The sequence below is a fragment of the Octopus sinensis genome, linkage group LG3, assembly GCF_006345805.1.
Source record: "Octopus sinensis linkage group LG3, ASM634580v1, whole genome shotgun sequence".
Classification (NCBI taxonomy): Eukaryota; Metazoa; Mollusca; class Cephalopoda; order Octopoda; family Octopodidae; genus Octopus; species Octopus sinensis.
The window spans coordinates 11,143,412-11,162,866 of NC_042999.1; the positions used below are offsets into that span (position 1 = coordinate 11,143,412).

The following is a 19,455-nucleotide window of genomic DNA, read 5'->3' on the forward strand; positions in this document are numbered from 1 at the left end:
TGGCACCTTAGGCATGTGTCTTCTACTATAGCCTCGGGCCGACCAAGACCTTGTGAGTGGGTTTGGTAGATGGAAACTGAAAGAAGCCCATCGTATGTATGTGTGTATGTGTATGTGCCTTTGTGTCTGTGTTTGCCCCCACCACCACCACCACCGCCATTTGAGAACTGGTGTTGATGTGTTTACACCCCTGTGACTTAGCAGTTCAGCAAAAGAGACCGATAGAACAAGTACCAAGCTTGAAAGAAGAAGTAAAAAGTGCTGGAGGCAATTCATTTGACTAAGACTTCTCCTTGGCACTGCCCCAGCATGGCCACACTCTAATGACTGAAACAGGTAAGAGACGAAAAAGGTAAACGAATCCATAGAAGATAATTTGGTTGGGTTTCGTTGGAAACATTCAAAGAATGGCAGCCAGAAAGGAAGAGGAAAACGGAGGCTGAAGATGGAAATACTTTTACAATAAAATCTATGAAAGACAAACAAATATGGACAAACAAAACTACAAAAAAGAAAAGACATGATAAAACCAATCAAATCCATCAGGTTCTTTTTTTTTTTTTTCCATTAGTTTCTTCTTCTCAATTCTTCCCGAATGCAACTTACCAAAAATCGGTGACCGTTTCGAGTTTTTTCTTTTATTTTGGAAATGTGTTTTAAAAGCAAAAATGTCAGATGAATGGTAGGAAATTAACAGGACTGTTTTAATTGAGAATATTTCATTAGCGTTTGTAATCACTGTTTTGAGCATTCTATCATTAACGAATATTTCAAATGTTGGTTTCTTTCATTAAGTTGTTGTCATCATCATCATCATCATCATCAATGTCACCACACCACCACCACCAACAACAACAACAACACCACCACCACCACCACTACCACCACCACCACCACCACCATCATCATCATCACCATTGTTGTCGTCATCATCATCATCATCATCAATGTCACCACACCACTGCTGCCACCACCACCACCACCACCATCATCATGATCATCATCGTTATCACCATTGTCGTCATCATCATCATCATCATCACCATTGTCGTCGTCATCCTCATCATCCTCATCATCATCATCATCATCATCACCATTGTGATCATCATTATTCCTCATTGTTATCATTACAATCCACAACATCATTAATAGACGTAGGCCATCTGTAATCTGTAATCTTTGTGATAGAGATTTTAACGAGTCCCTCGTCTGCAGACCAACGGAGCTGCTGCTACATACATACAGTAAACAGATCAAACATTCAATTAGTGTTTCTGTTGTTTAATTACATTGAGCTCGTTTCACAATTTCACAAAGACTGTCTCTCCCGCATTGTAGGATTTCACCACTCACTTCAACTACCAAAGCATAAAGGTGTTTTGCTGGGTTAGGCGCCAACAAACCAGCCAGAAAGTGCACGGACTCACAAGCAGCCAGCAGAAAATAATTTGCATATGCTGTTCACTAATGGAAGACATTGGGAGATTGTTGTGCAAAAAGTTGTTATATATTTCTATATTAAAATGAGTCATAATTCACTGAGTCACTTTGGTTTCAAGCTAAACACCCAAAGCAGGAATAGCAGGAATGGTTTGTGTTCTTCTATCAATGGTGTGGAATCAATATTCTATCTGCATACACTAAAAATGCAAAAAGAAAAAAAAAGAAACCCTAATGAAGCTTTAGACAATGTATTCCCACCCCACTTCTCTAGAAACCCATATAACAAAAATGTAGAACAATCTATTCATGGAGCATAACCCTTGGATCATTGGGTCATCATCAAAGACTTCATCTTCAGACTGTGTATAACACAAAAGTCAGTCAAGCAGAACCCATTTTTGTCACGGTTATTGAATATGGAAAGAAATTCCAGATATGAAAGACTAAGTGAAATGGACTGGTTCAACCAAGAAATTAACTTTACCATTTCTGTGTAGCTTTAGCTTATCACAATTCCAGAGTTGTTTTATCTTCTTGTTTATGGAGAAAAGAGAAAGAGGATGGATATCTTTTCAATGTTGGCATTCTTTGCTTGGAAATGATTATGGCTGTCACCAGTTTAAGTCGAGGAATTTATGCCAGTAAATCTCATTCAACATTATTAGAAGCATCATTTAAAATGGCAGTGGAACCAGCACAATGGAACTATTTGAGTTAATCCATTATTCAGGCCATCATCAACTGCAGTTGTTAAATACATGAGGTGCAGGAGTGGCTGTGTGGTTAAGAAGCTTGTTTCTCAACCATGCGGTTTTAAGTTCAATCCCACTGCATGGCACTGTGGGGAAAGTGTTTTCTTCTATAGCCCAAGGCTGACCAAAGCCTTGTGAGTGGATTTGGTAGAGGGAAACTGAAAGAAGCTTAGGTGTGTGTGCGTGTGCATGTGTGTGTATATGCATATATACTATGTATGTATGAATGTGTGTGCATGTATGTTATATATGCATGAATGTGTGTGTGTGCATGCACATGTGCGTGCATGTGTGTATGTGTTCATCTTGATATCACATGGGGGTTACAAAGGGGCACTATCGTTTTACAACCCATGTTGTTCATTTCGAGTCTTCCATGAAAAACATGTCTGATCATGGGGAAACATTAACTTGCTTGGAAACAGGAGCAGGGGTTGGTGACTGGAAGGGCATCGTCTGGTCCTTGAAGATCTGCCTTAACAAATTCTCTCTGATCCCACGCAAACATGGAAAAGTGGACAATGATAACAATGACAACAAATGCAACGATGATGATGATGATGATGATGTTGGTGCCTTGTGTGAATGGGAAAAATTTAGTTGTGCTCCAGCATGGCCACAGTCAAATGACTGAAACAAGTAAAAGAAAAGTAAAAGAGAATAAAGGTGAAATTTAAATGTGATCCATCTCAACTTCTGAACAGAAGAGTCATTCCGCCAATCACATCACATCACATCCATCCATCCATCCATACATACCTACCTAATTTTAATTAACTTTTAATTAATAAAACTGTGATGTTAGAGGTGCAGCAGTAGAAGAGGTACTTGGTCAAAGACTGGCAAGATTACAAGAAATCATCTCATTCTGTTCCCTTTTTCTTGGATACTTGAGTTCCTTTGAGTAACTCAAGTCCCATGTACCTTAATCATCTCAACGACAACCTGACTTCATCATGGACCACCAAATACACGAACAACTGACTCTATTATCATTGATAAATTACACTTTTGCTGGAGAATACATCAAGATGATAGTGTTTCTGTGATGATGTTTATATTTTCAGTAAATCTTTTGTCTTTTCTGCCAGTGGCACGTAAAAAACACCATCCAATCGTGGCCGTTTGCCAGCCTCGTCTGGCACCTGTGCCGGTGGCACGTAAAAAGCACCCACTACACTCATGGAGTGGTTGGCGTTAGGAAGGGCATCCAGCCGTAGAAACATTGCCAGATCAGACTGGGCCTGGTGCAGCCTTCCGGCTTCCCAGACCCCAGTTGCACCGTCCAACCCATGCCAGCATTGAAAGCAGACACTAAACGATGATGATGTAAAAGAAATCTGAACGGTAAGTGACCATCCCTCAGGAAGTAGATCAGCCAAATGTATTGCCTCTTTACGGAGTATCTGGAACTATACACAAAGAAAATGAATAGTTTGAAGAGAATCCTTCTGCTGCTCATAACATTTTCATCTTCTCTTTGGTCATTAGAAAACATTTGATTCTTTTGACTCCAATCCTTCTGAAATCATTCCTGGTCCTATAATACAGACTTCCTGTCTTAAAGGAATCTTAATTAAACCACTCCATCAAGATTTCCTGTTAATTTATGTTCCAAACACAAGCTTAGAAACAGCAAAGATATTTTGGCATATTCTTTATTATTTTCAAGACTGATACAAAACAATGGATTTCAACGTAAATAGAGTAAACAAAGCATTAAAGCTTTGTAGACAAGGCATACAAAGGACAATGAATAGGGAATAGCAAAATGTTTCACTCAGTTGTAATTCCCTCCTTTTCTCAGAAATCATCAAAAAATATTTCTATTTTCTTCAGTAATTTCAATTTCAAAAGCTACAAAACAATTGTGTTTAGGTTTTTAACTTGATTTTTCTTTCTAAAAAAAATGTCTTTTGCATGAAACATTTTAAATTGGTTGACTATAACACATACATATACATACATACATACATACATACACACACACATATATATGTGTGTGTGTGTTTGCGTGTGTGAGAGTGTGCATGCATGTGTGTGTGTGTGTGTGTGTGTGTGTGTGTGTGTGTACTTCAATAGACACACTTTGAACAGCCTTAGATTAAAATACCAATGTGTACAATATTGGTAATGTGCAACAGCGCTAGCTGTAATGTATATATTTCAAATATCTTGTTCTGATCTCCCAAATTATCAACACTTTGGCTCCTTCTTTGATTAACTTCGTCTGCTTGATGCTGAGAAACTTTTTAAATTCACTTAGCAACAAGTCACAGGAAATGTTGTACTCAAAAGTTATTAACCTGTTAACAGTTATTAAGAAATCTTTCGCAATTGCAGTCTGCAGAAAAAAAGAAACAAAAAAACTCATTCTTTTCACCAAAGCAATCAATGACGGAATAACATACGTGGTACAGTAGAACCAGCAAAATAACGATTCCTGGTTAAACGGATTTCACTAAAGAAACGCATCAATATCACACAAACTCATTTCTCATTCTCAATCAGTTCAAATTTTGGTTCCATTTGAGTGCTTTTGAGGGGTTCTCAGACCAATAGGTTGAATATGTAGCTCAGTTTTTGATTATTAATCGATATGATATAAATAGCCATAAAAACAGATCACAGATAGATATACTATGAGGAACTTAAGATGAGCTATGAGGAGCTTAAGATGTGCTATGAGGAGCATAAGATGTGCTATGAGGAGCATAAGATGTGCTATGAGGAGCATAAGATGTGCTGCGAGGAACATAAGATGTGCTATTAGGAGCATAAGATGTACTATGAGGAACTTAAGATGAGCTATGAGCAGCATAAGATGTGCTATGAGGAGCATAAGATGTACTATGAGGTGCATAAGATATGCTACGAGGAACATAAGATGTGCTATGTCGAGCATAAGATGTACTATGAGGAACATAAGATGTGCTATGAGCATAAGATGTACTATGAGGAAAATAAGATGTGCTATGAGGAGCATAAGATATGCTACGAGGAGCATAAGATGTGCTACGAGGAACGTAAGATGTGCTATGAGGAGCACAAGATGTACTATGAGGAACATAAGATGTGCTATGAGCATAAGATGTACTATGAGGAAAATAAGATGTGCTATGAGGAGCATAAGATGTGCTATGAGGAACTTAAGATTTACTATGAGCATAAGATGTACTATGAGGAACATAAGATGTACTATGAGGAAGATAAGATGTGCTATGAGGAGCATAAGATGTGCTACGAGGAGCATAAGATGTGCTATGAGGAGCATAAGATGTGCTATGAGGAAGATAAGATGTGCTATGAGGAACACAAGATGTACTATGAGGAACTTAAGATGAGCTATGAGGAACATAAGATAAACTATGAGGAGCATAAAATGTGCTATGAGGAGTATAAGATGTACTATGAGGTGCATAAGATATGTTACGAGGAACATAAGATGTGCTACGAGGAGCATAAGATGTGCTATGAGGAACATAAGATGTGCTATGAGGAGCTTTAGATGTACTATGAGGAACTTAAGATGAGCTATGAGGAGCATAAGATGTGCTATGAGGAACTTAAGATGTGCTATGAGGAGCACAAGATGAACTTTGAGGAGCATAAGTTGTGTAACGAGGAACATAAGATGTACTATGAGGAACATAAGATGTACTATGAGGAACATAAGATGTACTATGAGGAGTAGAAGATGTACTATGAGGAACTTAAGATGTACTATGAGAAACTTAAGATGTACTATGAGGAACTTAAGATGTGCTACGAGGAGCAAAAGAAGTACTATGAGAAGCTAAAGATGTGCTACGAGGAGCACAAAATGCACTATGAGGAGCATAAGATGTACTATGAGGAGCATACGATGTGCTACGAGGAACATAAGATGTGCTATGAGGAACACAAGATGTATTATGAGGAGCTTAAGATGTACTATGAGGAACTTAAGATGTGCTATTAGGAGCTTAAGATATTCTATGAGGAACCTAAGATGTGCTACGAGGAGCATAAGATGTGCTATGAGGAGCATAAGATGGGCTTTGAGGAACATAAGATGTACTATGAGGAACTTAAGGTGTGCTACAAGGAACTTAAGGTGTGCTATGAGCAACACAAGATGTACTATGAGGAACATAAGATGTGCTATGAGGAGCATAAGATGTGCTATGAGGAGCATAAGGTGTACTATGCGGAACTTAAGATGTACTATGAGGAGCTTTAGATGTGCTACGAGGAGCACAAGATGCGCTATGAGGAGCATAATATGTGCTATGAGGAACTTAAGATGTGCTATGAGGAGCTTAAGATGTGCTACGAGGAACTTAACATGTGCTATGAGGAGCATAAGATGTACTATGAGGAACTTTAGATGTACTACGAGGAACTTAAGATGTACTACGAGGAACTTAAGATGTACTATGAGGAGCATAAGATGTACTATGAGGAGCTTTAGATGTACTATGAGGAGCATAAGATGTACTACGAGGAACTTAAGATGTACTATGAGGAACTTAAGATGTACTATGAGGAACTTAAGATGTGCTACGAGGAATGCAAGATGTGCTACGAGTAGCATAAGATGTACTATGAGGAGCATAAGATGTACTACGAGGAACTTTAGATGTACTATGAGGAACTTAAGATGTACTATGAGGAACTTAAGATGTGCTACGAGGAACATAAGATGTGCTATGAGGAGCTTAAGATGTGCTATGAGGAGCATAAGATTACTATGAGGAGCTTAAGATGTACTATGAGGAGCTTAAGATGTACTATGAGGAACTTAAGATATGCTACGAGGAACTTAAGATGTGCTACGAGGAGCATAAGATGTACTACGAGGAGCATAAGATGTGCTATGAGGAGCATAAGATGTACTACGAGGAAATTAAGATGTGCTATGAGGAGCATAAGATGTGCTAAAAGGAACTTAAGATGTGCTACGAGGAGCTTAAGATGTGCTATGTGGAGCATAAGATGTGCTATGTGGAGCATAAGATGTGCTATGAGGAGTATAAGATGTACTACGAGGAAATTAAGATGTGCTATGAGGAGCAAAAGATGTGCTACAAGGAACTTAAGATGTGCTATGTGGAGCATAAGATGTACTACGAGGAGCATAAGATGTGCTATGAGGAGCATAAGATCTACTACGAGGAAATTAAGATGTGCTATGAGGAGCAAAAGATGTGCTACAAGGAACTTAAGATGTGCTACGAGGAGCATAAGATGTGCTATGTGGAGCATAAGATGTGCTATGAGGAGTATAAGATGTACTATGTGGAACATAAGATATGCTATGAGGAACTTATGATGTACTATGAGGAGCATAATATGTGCTATGAGCAGCACAAGATGTACTATGAGGAACTTAAGATGTGCTATTAGGAGCTTAAGATATTCTATGAGGAACTTAAGATGTGCTATGAGGAACTTAAGATGTACTATGAGGAGCATAAGATGTGCTATGAGGAGCATAAGATGTACTATATGGAATATAAGATTTGCTATGAGGAACTTATGATGTACTATGAGGAGCATAATATGTACTACGAGGAACTTCAGATGTGCTATGAAGTGCAGTTCGTATCCTACCAGCTTCATTGCATTGTGTCCATGGCTGAAACATTCATCTCAAATTACTGAGCTGACAAATGATACTTTTGTTATCATAGTTCTGTTGAAAAGACACTGTGTTTGTTTTAATCTATTTTGAAAATAATGAAGAATTTAGCAAAATAACTGTCACCGTTAGGTTGGTAGATGAAATATAAATTAACATGGAATTTACAAAGAAGGTTTTAAATTACAACACTTTAAAATAGGCAGGTGGCATCATGTAATCATATAAATTGGCAGAAGCATCATAGGAAAGGCGGAAGCTGGCAGAAACGTTAGCATGCCGGGCAAAATGCTTAGCGGTATTTTCTCTGCCGCTATGTTCTGAGTTCAAATTCCACCGAGGTCAACTTTGCCTTTCATCCTTTCGGAGTTGATTAAATAAGTACCAGTTATGCACTGGGGTTGGTGTAATCGACTTAATCCCTTTGTGTGTCCGGAAATATGATGGTATCATATAAACAGGGGTGGTCTCAGATGGATTAGTATTAAATGGTTTAAGATGATGGCTGAAATGGCTTTACAAGGCAAGCCTGGCCATGAAGAAATGTTATCTTATTTGGAAATAGATGAAGGTTGGTGACAGGAAGTGCATCCTGCTGTAGAACATCTCCAACAAAATCCTTCTGACCCTTGCATACAAAGAAAAGAAGACATTTAAATGATGATGATGATATTAATGATGATGACAACAGCAATGACAATCATTGCAATGACGATGACAACGATGCTGATGATCATCACTATCGTCCTCATCATGTCAATGAAAATGATGAGACAGTGATGATGCTGATGAAAATGATGACAACACTGATGACAATGATTGCAACAATGACGACGATGATGATGATGCCAATGATAATGATGATAATGATGAAAGGAGAGGCTGTGAGCCACTGTAGAAATGCATTTAGGTCGACTTTGCCTTTCATCCTTTCAGGGTCAATAAATTAAATACCAGTTACGCACTGGGGTTGATGTAATCAACTTAATCCCTTTGTCTGTCCTTGTTTGTCCCTTCTGTGTTTAGCCCCTTGTGGGCAATAAAGAAATAAGAAATGCATTTAGGTTTTATACCCTTAAAATTCTTGACGGTATAACAACGATCTCTCTTTCCGTTAATGAAGTTTTTATTTCGTTTGTAGGTTATTTCTCTTACCTTTATGACTACAAATAGTTGGTAACGATATAGAGACTTTAGTTAATTAGTATCAGTAAAACAAAAGTTAACAAATAATCCAGGTTGTTGACATGTTCTGCTGTTGTCAGAAGAACTCAGAAGAAATCATTTATGGTTGCCAAATATAAAAATAAATGAAGAACCTAGTCTTGTGACAAATCATTAAAGATCTTGTGTCACATTCAATATTTACAAGGTTTTTTTTAATGAGATGCTGTTTTGTTCTATAAATATCCAACTTTTTGAAATGTTCAAAGAATATACACAGTAAATGCATTTTTTATTTTCATTATTTTTGACATTTTAAATTTTTGATGAATTCTCTATATTTTTTTGTTTATTTTATTTTATTTTATCATTTTTTTATTATAATGACTGAAATAAATATTGGTTGGTTTGTTGGTCAACAGCTCTCTTTGGCCAGGTCTTACATCATACAGAGAGAGGGGGAGGAAAAGTAGAAGAGACATACAGAGAGACACAGAGACGGAGTTGACATAAGATGTGCAAGATGAGTGCACATCTTGGTGGGCTTGGTGGCAGGCAATGAGTTGTGAATGCTACACAAGTATGTATGGTGTATTTGTGTGTACGTTTCTGTCTTTTTATCTTGTCATCATGTGATAGAGTTGTATATGAGTGTCACTGTCATACGAGCAGTGTTGTTCATTTTCAATTTTATGCTAAAATGTGGCTTTACCTTGTTTGGAAACAGATGAAGTTTCGCAACAGTAACAGCAACTGGTTGAAGAGCAACTCCATTCCATCCATGCAAGCATGGAAAAGGGGATGTTAAAATGATGATGATGATGACGAGAATGATGACGACACTGCTGCCACTGCCACCACCGATGATGTCTGCTATAATTCCTGATATCATCCACTGTAGCAAAAGTAGACTTCCAAAGTTATCCGTCAAACAACTCATAACATTCGAGTTCTTTAATAATTCTCCATTTCGTTACTGCCCCCTCCCCACCCCCTACATCCACCAAGACTCTGGTTAGAACCAGTTTCAATACATTTATGAACAAAAAAATAAAATTACCAATAAATATATTTACCTGCCAATTTTTTGAAAATTTCATCATTTATTTTTGGATTTTATTCTACAACTGTTCCTGATTTTATTCCTTAACCTGTAAGTTTCCATGGAAACGGCTCATAACTAACTGTAATCTAACAAAAAACTCACAAAATATTTTTGTGTCATATAATGTAGGTGAAATGTTTTCATTTTGTTACACCTGAGTTCCTGATTAAAAGGACTTCTTGAAAGCAAAATGTGCACCTGGAATATGTATATATATATATATATGTGTGTGTGTGTGTGTGTGTGTGTGTGTATGTATATATATATATATATATATATATAGATATATATATATATATATATATATATATATATATACACACACATACACACATGTAGTCAACCATATGTATATGTGTGTGTGCGTGTGTATGTGTATATATATAAAGAAATACACATTTACATATAGATGAGTATGTGTATGGGTATCTTCATATGTGTGTGTATAGTATTTTCTTATTTGTTTATATGCAGGTATGTGTATGCATTAGTATATACACACATATAGTTATATATGTATATATATATAATTTTTATATATATACATATATGTACATATGAATGTATGTATGTACATATATATATATATGTATGTATGCATGTATGTATGTGTGTATGTATGTACATATGTAGGTACATGTGTACCTGTATGTACAAATGTATAATTTATTCTTTATTTCCATTCTTGGAATTTCTCTCGCTTAAAAGAAAGAATGACTCCCCAAGAAAGAAACAAAGATTCTTTGTGGAAATTCTGCAAAACCAAGTCACTGGAGTCACATGCTGAACTTTAGAAATGTCTTGCGCTAATAACCATGTTGTTAGTAGTGGCAGTGGTGGTGGTGGTGGGTGTGTTGCTAGTGGTGTTGGTGGTGGTATTGGTGATGGTATTGGTGATGGTATTGGTGGTGGTGTTGGTGGTGGTATTGGTGGTGGTATTGGTGATGGTATTGGTGGTGGTGGTGTTGGTGGTGGTGTTGGTGGTGGTATTGGTGATGGTATTGGTGGTGGTATTGGTGGTGGTATTGGTGATGGTATTGGTGGTGGTGTTGGTGGTGGTATTGGTGGTGGTATTGGTGGTGGTATTGGTGGTGGTATTGGTGGTGGTATTGGTGGTGGTATTGGTGGTGGTATTGTTGGTGGTGTTGGTGGTGGTATTGGTGGTGGTATTGGTGGTGGTATTGGTGGTGGTATTGGTGGTGGTATTCTTGGTGGTGTTGGTGGTGGTATTGTGGTAGTGGTGTTGGTGGTGGTATTGGTGGTGGTATTGGTGGTGGTATTGGTGGTGGTATTCTTGGTGGTGTTGGTGGTGGTATTGGTGGTAGTGGTGTTGGTGGTGGTATTGTTGGTGGTGTTGGTGGTGGTATTGGTGGTGGTATTGGTGATGGTATTGGTGGTGGTGGTGTTGGTGGTGGTGTTGGTGGTGGTATTGGTGGTGGTATTGGTGGTGGTATTGGTGGTGGTATTGTTGGTGGTATTGTTGGTGGTGTTGGTGGTGGTATTGGTGGTGGTATTGGTGGTGGTATTGGTGGTGGTATGGTGGTGGTATTGTTGGTGGTGTTGGTGGTGGTGTTGGTGGTGGTGGTGTTGGTGGTGGTATTGTTGGTGGTGTTGGTGGTGGTATTGGTGGTGGTATTGGTGATGGTATTGGTAGTGGTGGTGTTGGTGGTGGTGTTGGTGGTGGTATTGGTGGTGGTGATGTTGGTGGTGGTGTTGGTGGTGGTGTTTGTGGTGGTATTGGTGGTGGTGGTGTTGGTGGTGTTGTTGGTGGTGGTATTGGTGGTGGTATTGGTGGTGGTATTGGTGGTGGTATTGGTGGTGGCATTGGTGGTGGTATTGTTGGTGGTGTTGGTGGTGGTGTTGGTGGTGGTATTGGTGGTGGTATTGGTGGTGGTGTTCGTGGTGGTATTGTTGGTGGTGTTGGTGGTGGTGTTGGTGGTGGTATTGTTGGTGGTGTTGGTGGTGGTGTTGGTGGTGGTATTGGTGGTGGTGGTGTTGGTGGTGGTATTGTTGGTGGTGTTGGTGGTGGTATTGGTGGTGGTATTGGTGATGGTATTGGTGGTGGTGGTGTTGGTGGTGGTATTGGTGGTGGTGGTGTTGGTGGTGGTGTTGGTGGTGGTGTTGGTGGTGGTATTGGTGGTGGTGGTGTTGGTGGTGGTGTTGGTGGTGGTATGGTGGTGGTATTGGTGATGGTATTGGTGGTGGTGGTATTGTTGGTGGTGTTGGTGGTGGTGTTGGTGGTGGTATTGGTGGTGGTGGTGTTGGTGGTGGTGTTGGTGGTGGTGTTGGTGGTGGTATTGGTGGTGGTATTGGTGATGGTATTGGTGGTGGTGGTATTGTTGGTGGTGTTGGTGGTGGTGTTGGTGGTGGCATTGGTGGTGGTATTGGTGATGGTATTGGTGGTGGTGTTGGTGGTGGCATTGGTGGTGGTATTGGTGATGGTATTGGTGGTGGTGGTGTTGGTGGTGGTGTTGGTGGTGGCATTGGTGGTGGTATTGGTGATGGTATTGGTGGTGGTATTGGTGGTGGTATTGGTGGTGGTGGTGTTGGTGGTGGTGTTGGTGGTGGTGTTGGTGGTGGTGTTGGTGGTGGTATTGGTGGTGGTGTTGGTGGTGGTGTTGGTGGTGGTATTGGTGGTGGTATTGGTGATGGTATTGGTGGTGGTGGTGTTGGTGGTGGTGTTGGTGGTGGCATTGGTGGTGGTATTCGTGATGGTATTGGTGGTGGTATTGGTGGTGGTATTGGTGGTGGTGGTGTTGGTGGTGGTGTTGGTGGTGGTGTTGGTGGTGGTATTGGTGGTGGTATTGGTGGTGGTATTGGTGGTGGTGTTGGTGGTGGTATTGGTGGTGGTGTTGGTGGTGGTGTGTTGGTGGTGGTGTTGGTGGTGGTGTTGGTGGTGGTGTTGGTGGTGGTATTGGTGGTGGTGGTGTTGGTGGTGGTGTTGGTGATGGTATTGGTGGTAGTATTGGTGGTGGTATTGGTGGTGGTATTGGTGGTGGTATTGTGATGGTGTTGGTGGTGGTGGTGTTGGTGGTGGTGTTGGTGGTGGTGTTGGTGGTGCTGGTGTTGGTGGTGGTGTTGGTGGTGGTTGGTATTGGTGGTGGGTATGGGGTGGTGGTATTGGTGGTGGTATGGTGGTGGTGTTGGTGGTGGTATTGGTGGTGGTATTGGTGGTGGTGTTGGTGGTGGTGTTGGTGGTGGTGTTGGTGGTGGTGTTGGTGGTGGTGTTGGTGGTGGTGTTGGTGGTGGTGTTGGTGGTGGTGTTGGTGGTGGTGTTGGTGGTGGTGTTGGTGGTGGTGTTGGTGGTGGTGTTGGTGGTGGTGGTGTTGGTGGTGGTGTTGGTGGTGGTGTTGGTGGTGGTATTGGTGGTGGTATTGTTGGTGGTGTTGGTGGTGGTATTGGTGGTGGTATTGGTGGTGGTGTTGGTGGTGGTATTGTGGTGGTGTTGGTGGTGGTGTTGGTGGTGGTGTTGGTGGTGGTGTTGGTGGTGGTATTGGTGGTGGTATTGGTGGTGGTATTGGTGGTGGTATTGGTGGTTGTGTTGGTGGTGGTATTGGTGGTGGTATTGGTGGTTGTGTTGGTGGTGGTATTGGTGGTGGTATTGGTGGTGGTATTGTTGGTGGTGTTGGTGGTGGTATTGGTGGTGGTATTGGTGGTGCTGTTGGTGGTGGTATTGTTGGTGGTGTTGGTGGTGGGGTTGGTGGTGGTGTTGGTGGTGGTGTTGGTGGTGGTGTTGGTGGTGGTATTGGTGGTGGTATTGGTGGTGGTATTGGTGGTGGTATTGGTGGTGGTATTGGTGGTGGTATTGGTGGTGGTATTGGTGGTGGTGTTGCTGGTGGTATTGGTGTTGGTGGTGTTGGTGGTGGTATTGTTGGTGGTGTTGGTGGTGGTATTGGTGGTGGTATTGGTGATGGTATTGGTAGTGGTGGTGTTGGTGGTGGTGTTGGTGGTGGTATTGGTGGTGGTGGTGTTGGTGGTGGTGTTGGTGGTGGTGTTTGTGGTGGTATTGGTGGTGGTGGTGTTGGTGGTGGTGTTGGTGGTGGTATTGGTGGTGGTATTGGTGGTGGTAGGTATTGGTGGTTGGCATTGGTGGTGGTATTTGGTGGTGTTGGTGGTGGTGTGGTGGTGGTATTGGTGGTGGTATGGTGGTGGTGTTCGTGGTGGTATTGTTGGTGGTGTTGGGGTGGGGTGTTGGTGGTGGTATTGTGGTGGTGTTGGTGGTGTGGTGTTGGTGGTGGTATTGGTGTTGGTGGTGGTGTTGGTGGTGGTATTGTTGGTGGTGTTGGTGGTGGTATTGGTGGTGGTATTGGTGATGGTATTGGTGGTGGTGGTGTTGGTGGTGGTATTGGTGGTGGTGGTGTTGGTGGTGGTGTTGGTGGTGGTGTTGGTGGTGGTGGTGGTGGTGGTGGTGTTGGTGGTGGTGTTGGTGGTGGTGTTGGTGGTGGTGTTGGTGGTGGTGGTGGTGTTGGTGGTGGTGTTGGTGGTGGTGTTGGTGGTGGTGTTGGTGGTGGTTTTGGTGGTGGCATTGGTGGTGGTATTGGTGGTGATGGTATGGTGGGTGTGGTGTTGGTGGTGGCATTGGTGGTGGTATTGGTGATGGTATTGGTGGTGGTGGTGTGTGGTGGTGGTGTTGGTGGTGGCTTTGGTGGTGGTATTGGTGATGGTATTGGTGGTGGTGGTGTTGGTGGTGGTGTTGGTGGTGGCATTGGTGGTGGTATTGGTGATGGTATTGGTGGTGGTATTGGTGGTGGTATTGGTGGTGGTGGTGTTGGTGGTGGTGTTGGTGGTGGTGTTGGTGGTGGTATTGGTGGTGGGTTGGTGGTGTGGTGTTGGTGGTGGTGGTATTGGTGGTGGTATTGGTGATGGTATTGGTGGTGGTTGGTGGTGGTGGTGGTGTTGGTGGTGGCATTGGTGGTGGTATTCGTGATGGTATTGGTGGTGGTATTGGTGGTGGTATTGGTGTGGTGGTGTTGGTGGGGGTGTTGGGGTGGTTGTTGGTGGTGGTGGATGGTGGTGGTGGTGGTATTGGTGGTGGTATTGGTGGTGGTTTTGGTGGTGGTATTGGTGGTGGATTGGTGGTGGTGGTGGTTGGTGGTGGTGTTGGTGGTGGTGTTGGTGGTGGTGTTGGTGGTGGTATTGGTGGGTGGTGGTGGTGGTGGTGTTTGTGATGGTATTGGTGGTGGTATTGGTGGTGGTATGGTGGTGGTATTGTGGTGGTGTTGGTGATGGTGTTGGTGGTGGTGGTGTTGGTGGTGGTGTTGGTGGTGGTGTTGGTGGTGGTGTTGGTGGTGGTGTTGGTGGTGGTATTGGTGGTGGTGGTGTTGGTGGTGTGGTGGTGGTATGGTGGTGGTGGTGTTGGTGGTGTTGGTGGTGGTATTGGTGGTGGTGTTGGTGGTGGTGTTGGTGGTGGTATTGGTGGTGGTGGTGTTGGTGGTGTTGGTGGTGGTATTGGTGGCAGCGGTGGTGGCGATGGTGGTGTTGGTGGTGGGTGGTGTGTGTGGTGGTGTTGGTGGTGGGTTGGTGGTGGTGTTGGTGGTGGTATTGGTGGGGTATTGGTGGTGGTATTGGTGGTGGTGGTTGTTGGTGGTGGTTGTTGGTGTGGTATTGGTGGTGGTATTGGTGAGGTATTGGTGTGGTGGTGGTGTGGTGGTGGTGTTGGTGGTGGTATTGGTGGTGGTGGTATTGGTGATGGTATTGGTGATGGTATTGGTGGTGGTGGTGTTGGTGGTGGTGTTGGTGGTGGTATTGGTGGTGGTGGTATTGGTGGTGGTATTGGTGGTGGTATTGGTGGTGGTGGTGTTGGTGGTGGTGTTGGTGGTGGTATTGGTGGTGGTATTGGTGATGGTATTGGTGGTGGTGGTGTTGGTGGTGGTGTTGGTGGTGGTATTGGTGGTGGTATTGGTGATGGTATTGGTGGTGGTGGTGTTGGTGGTGGTGTTGGTGGTGGTATTGGTGGTGGTATTGGTGATGGTATTGGTGGTGCTGGTGTTGGTGGTGGTGTTTGTGGTGGTATTGGTTGTGGTGGTATTGGTGGTGGTATTGGTGGTGGTATTGGTGATGGTATTGGTGGTGGTATTGGTGGTGGTATTGGTGGTGGTGTTGGTGGTGGTATTGGTGGTGGTGTTGGTGGTGGTATTGGTGATGGTATTGGTGGTGGTATTGGTGGTTGTGGTGTTGGTGGTGGTGTTGGTGGTGGTATTGGTTGTGGTGGTGTTGGTGGTGGTGTTGGTGGTGGTGTTGGTGGTGGTGTTGGTGGTGGTATTGGTTGTGGTGGTATTGGTGGTGGTATTGGTGGTGGTATTGGTGGTGGTGTTGGTGGTGGTATTGGTGGTGGTATTGGTGGTGGTATTGGTGGTGTGGTGGTGGTGGTGGTGTTGGTGGTGGTGTTGTGGTGGTTGGTGGTGGTATTGGTTGTGGTGGTGTGGTGGGGTGGTGTTGTTGTGGTGGTGGTATTGGTTGTGGTGGTATTGGTGGTGGTATTGGTGGGGTATTGGTGGTGGTATTGGTGGTGGTGTTGGTGGTGGTATTGGTTGTGGTGGTTTTGGTGGTGGTGTTGGTGGTGGTATTGGTTGTGGTGGTGTTGGTGGTGGTATTGGTTGTGGTGGTATTGGTGGTGGTGTTGGTGGTGGTTTTGTTGTGGTGGTGTTGGTGGTGGTGTTGGTGGTGGTGTTGGTGGTGGTATTGGTTGTGGTGGTATTGGTGGTGGTGTTGGTGGTGGTATTGGTTGTGGTGGTGTTGGTGGTGGTATTGGTTGTGGTGGTATTGGTGGTGGTGTTGGTGATGGTATTGGTGGTGGTGTTGGTGGTGGTGTTGGTGGTGGTGTTGGTGGTGGTATTGGTTGTGTGGTGTTGGTGGTGGTGTTGGTGGTGGTATTGGTGGTGGTGGTATTGGTGGTGGTATTGGTGGTGGTATTGGTGGTGGTGGTGTTGGTGGTGGTGTTGGTGGTGGTGTTGGTGGTGGTATTGGTGGTGGTATTGGTGATGGTATTGGTGGTGGTGGTGTTGGTGGTTGTGTTGGTGGTGGTATTGGTGGTGGTGGTATTGGTGGTGGTATTGGTGGTGGTATTGGTGGTGGTGGTGTTGGTGGTGGTGTTGGTGGTGGTGTTGGTGGTGGTATTGGTGGTGGTGGTATTGGTGGTGGTATTGGTGGTGGTATTGGTGGTGGTGTTGGTGGTGGTATTGGTTGTGGTGGTATTGGTGGTGGTGTTGGTGGTGGTATTGGTTGTGGTGGTGTTGGTGGTGGTGTTGGTGGTGGTATTGGTTGTGGTGGTATTGGTGGTGGTATTGGTGGTGGTATTGGTGGTGGTGTTGGTGGTGGTATTGGTGTTGGTATTGGTGGTGGTTGGTGGTGGTGTTGGTGGTGGTGGTGTTGGTGGTGGTGGTGTTGGTGGTGGTGTTGGTGGTGGTATTGGTTGTGGTGGTGTTGGTGGTGGTATTGGTGGTGGTATTGGTGGTGGTATTGGTGGTGGTGTTGGTGGTGGTAGTGTGGTGGTATTGGTTTGGTGGTTGGTGGTGTGGTATTGGTGGGTGGTATTGGTGGTGGTGTTGGTGGTGGTATTGGTTGTGGTGGTGTTGGTGGTGGTATTGGTTGTGGTGGTATTGCTGGTGGTATTGGTGGTGGTATTGGTGGTGGTGTTGGTGGTGGTATTGGTGGTGGTATTGGTGGTGGTATTGGTGGTGGTATTGGTGGTGGTGTTGGTGGTGGTGGTGTTGGTGGTGGTGTTGGTGGTGGTATTGGTGGTGGTATTGGTGGTGGTATTGGTGGTGGTATTGGTGGTGGTGTTGGTGTTTTTATTGTTGGTGGTGTTGGTGGTGGTATTGGTGGTGGTATTGGTGATGGTATTGGTGGCGGTGGTGTTGGTGGTGGTATTGGTGGTGGTGGTGTTGGTGGTGGTGTTGGTGGTGGTGTTGGTGGTGGTGTTGGTGGTGGTGGTGTTGGTGGTGGTGTTGGTGGTGGTATTGGTTGTGGTGGTGTTGGTGGTGGTGTTGGTGGTGGTATTGGTGGTGGTATTGGTGGTGGTATTGGTGGTGGTGTTAGTGGTGGTATTGGTGGTGGTATTGGTGGTGGTATTGGTGGTGGTATTGGTGGTGGTGTTGTTGGTGTTATTGGTGGTGGTGTTGGTGGTGGTATTGGTTGTGGTGGTATTGGTGGTGGTGTTGGTGGTAATAGTGGGGGTGATTGTGACAGTGGTATTGATAGTGGTGCTAATGATGATGATGATGACGACAATGATAAGGTGATGATTATGATGATGTTCATGGACAACAATGATGATAATGATGACAATGATGAGAATGATGACAACAACGTCATTGATGACGAAGAGGAGGAGGAGGAGGAGGAAGCACTTAACTGTGTCGGCCTTAACTCAGTAAAACAGTTTGTATTTTTGTTTTTTCTGTTGGTCTTTCAGAATAAATTTGCATGGAATATGTAAAGTTGGGTGTATTTTATACTTTTTAATATTTCAGTTTTCTTTGAATTGGATTAAGGATGGAACAACACCATCATTGTTCCAATTAGGCCGTCAGAATACAATAAAAAAAAAAATAAACCCGAATTGATTCATGGCTTGTTGTAAAATATGAGATATTCAACAACATGTCTACCCTGCAGAGAAAGAAAAAGACACCCTGAGTGTTGTCCCATGACAAAGAGAAGAGAATGAGTTGTCTGTGTTAGTTTGAGAGTAGACAATAATAGTGACTGGATTGTCAGTTTTCTTAATTAGTAAACTCAGATGTGTTATATGTTCAGTGCCATAGTCATTGTCTGGAGGTAGAATAACCAAAGTGGATGGCATGGCTGGTGGCCAAGAAGTTTGCTTCTTAACCACAAGGTTTTCACTTTGGTCCTATTGCATGCCACCTTGGTCAAGTGTCTTTTATTGTAGCTCTGGAAATGATTCTGAGCCTTGTTAGTAGATTTGGTAGACAGAAAAAAAATAATTCTTATTGATGGAAGCCTGTTGACTGAGTTGAGAAACGACTGAGTTTGTTATCCTAGTTCTGTTGAAAGACATTGCATTTGTTTTAATCAACTTTTGAAAATAATGAAGAATTTAGCAAAATAACTGTCAAACCATCTAACCCATGCCAGCATGGAAAGCAGACGTTAAATGATGATGATAATGATTATATATATATATATATATATAAGTTCAGCAAAATTTAGAATATGGTACTTAAGTTAAAGGCACCAGAATTTGGTATGGTATTATCCATATAAATCAAATGGGGTGATTATAATCAAAATAAGCAACAAGGATATCCAAGTTAGTGTAGTACAATCGTTTCATTCTGTATGTGGCTGAAGATTGCTTTACATTTTAAAACTGATGTAATACTTAAAGTGTTTAATAAAAATGA

The 19,455-nt window shown here is 43.0% G+C and overlaps 2 protein-coding genes across 2 annotated transcripts in view; one reads left to right on the plus strand and one right to left on the minus strand.

Moving 5' to 3' along the window:
* Positions 1-4,977: 4,977 nt before the first annotated feature.
* LOC115209177 (putative golgin subfamily A member 6-like protein 19) lies at positions 4,978-5,703 on the plus strand. Its single transcript, XM_029777413.1, has one exon. It carries the CDS (start codon positions 4,978-4,980, stop codon positions 5,701-5,703), a length of 726 nt encoding a protein of 241 aa, XP_029633273.1.
* A 6,625-nt stretch (positions 5,704-12,328) lies between these two features.
* LOC115209178 (basic proline-rich protein-like) overlaps positions 12,329-19,455 on the minus strand; it is a gene marked incomplete at its 3' end in the record, with an annotated part of 25,397 nt that continues 18,270 nt past the window's right edge. Inside the window, exons 4-8 of the mRNA XM_029777414.1 lie at positions 16,961-17,386; positions 15,430-15,575; positions 14,402-14,587; positions 13,221-13,436; positions 12,329-12,950 (exon numbers count right to left, since the gene is read on the minus strand). Coding sequence (XP_029633274.1) covers positions 12,329-12,950; positions 13,221-13,436; positions 14,402-14,587; positions 15,430-15,575; positions 16,961-17,386 — 1,596 coding nt within the window. The remainder of the gene's footprint in view (positions 12,951-13,220; positions 13,437-14,401; positions 14,588-15,429; positions 15,576-16,960; positions 17,387-19,455) is intronic.

Excerpts from the sequence above, each read along its gene's own strand:
- LOC115209177 (XM_029777413.1), top strand. The coding sequence starts at position 4,978 with ATGTACTATGAGGAACTTAAGATGAGCTATGAGCAGCATAAGATGTGC.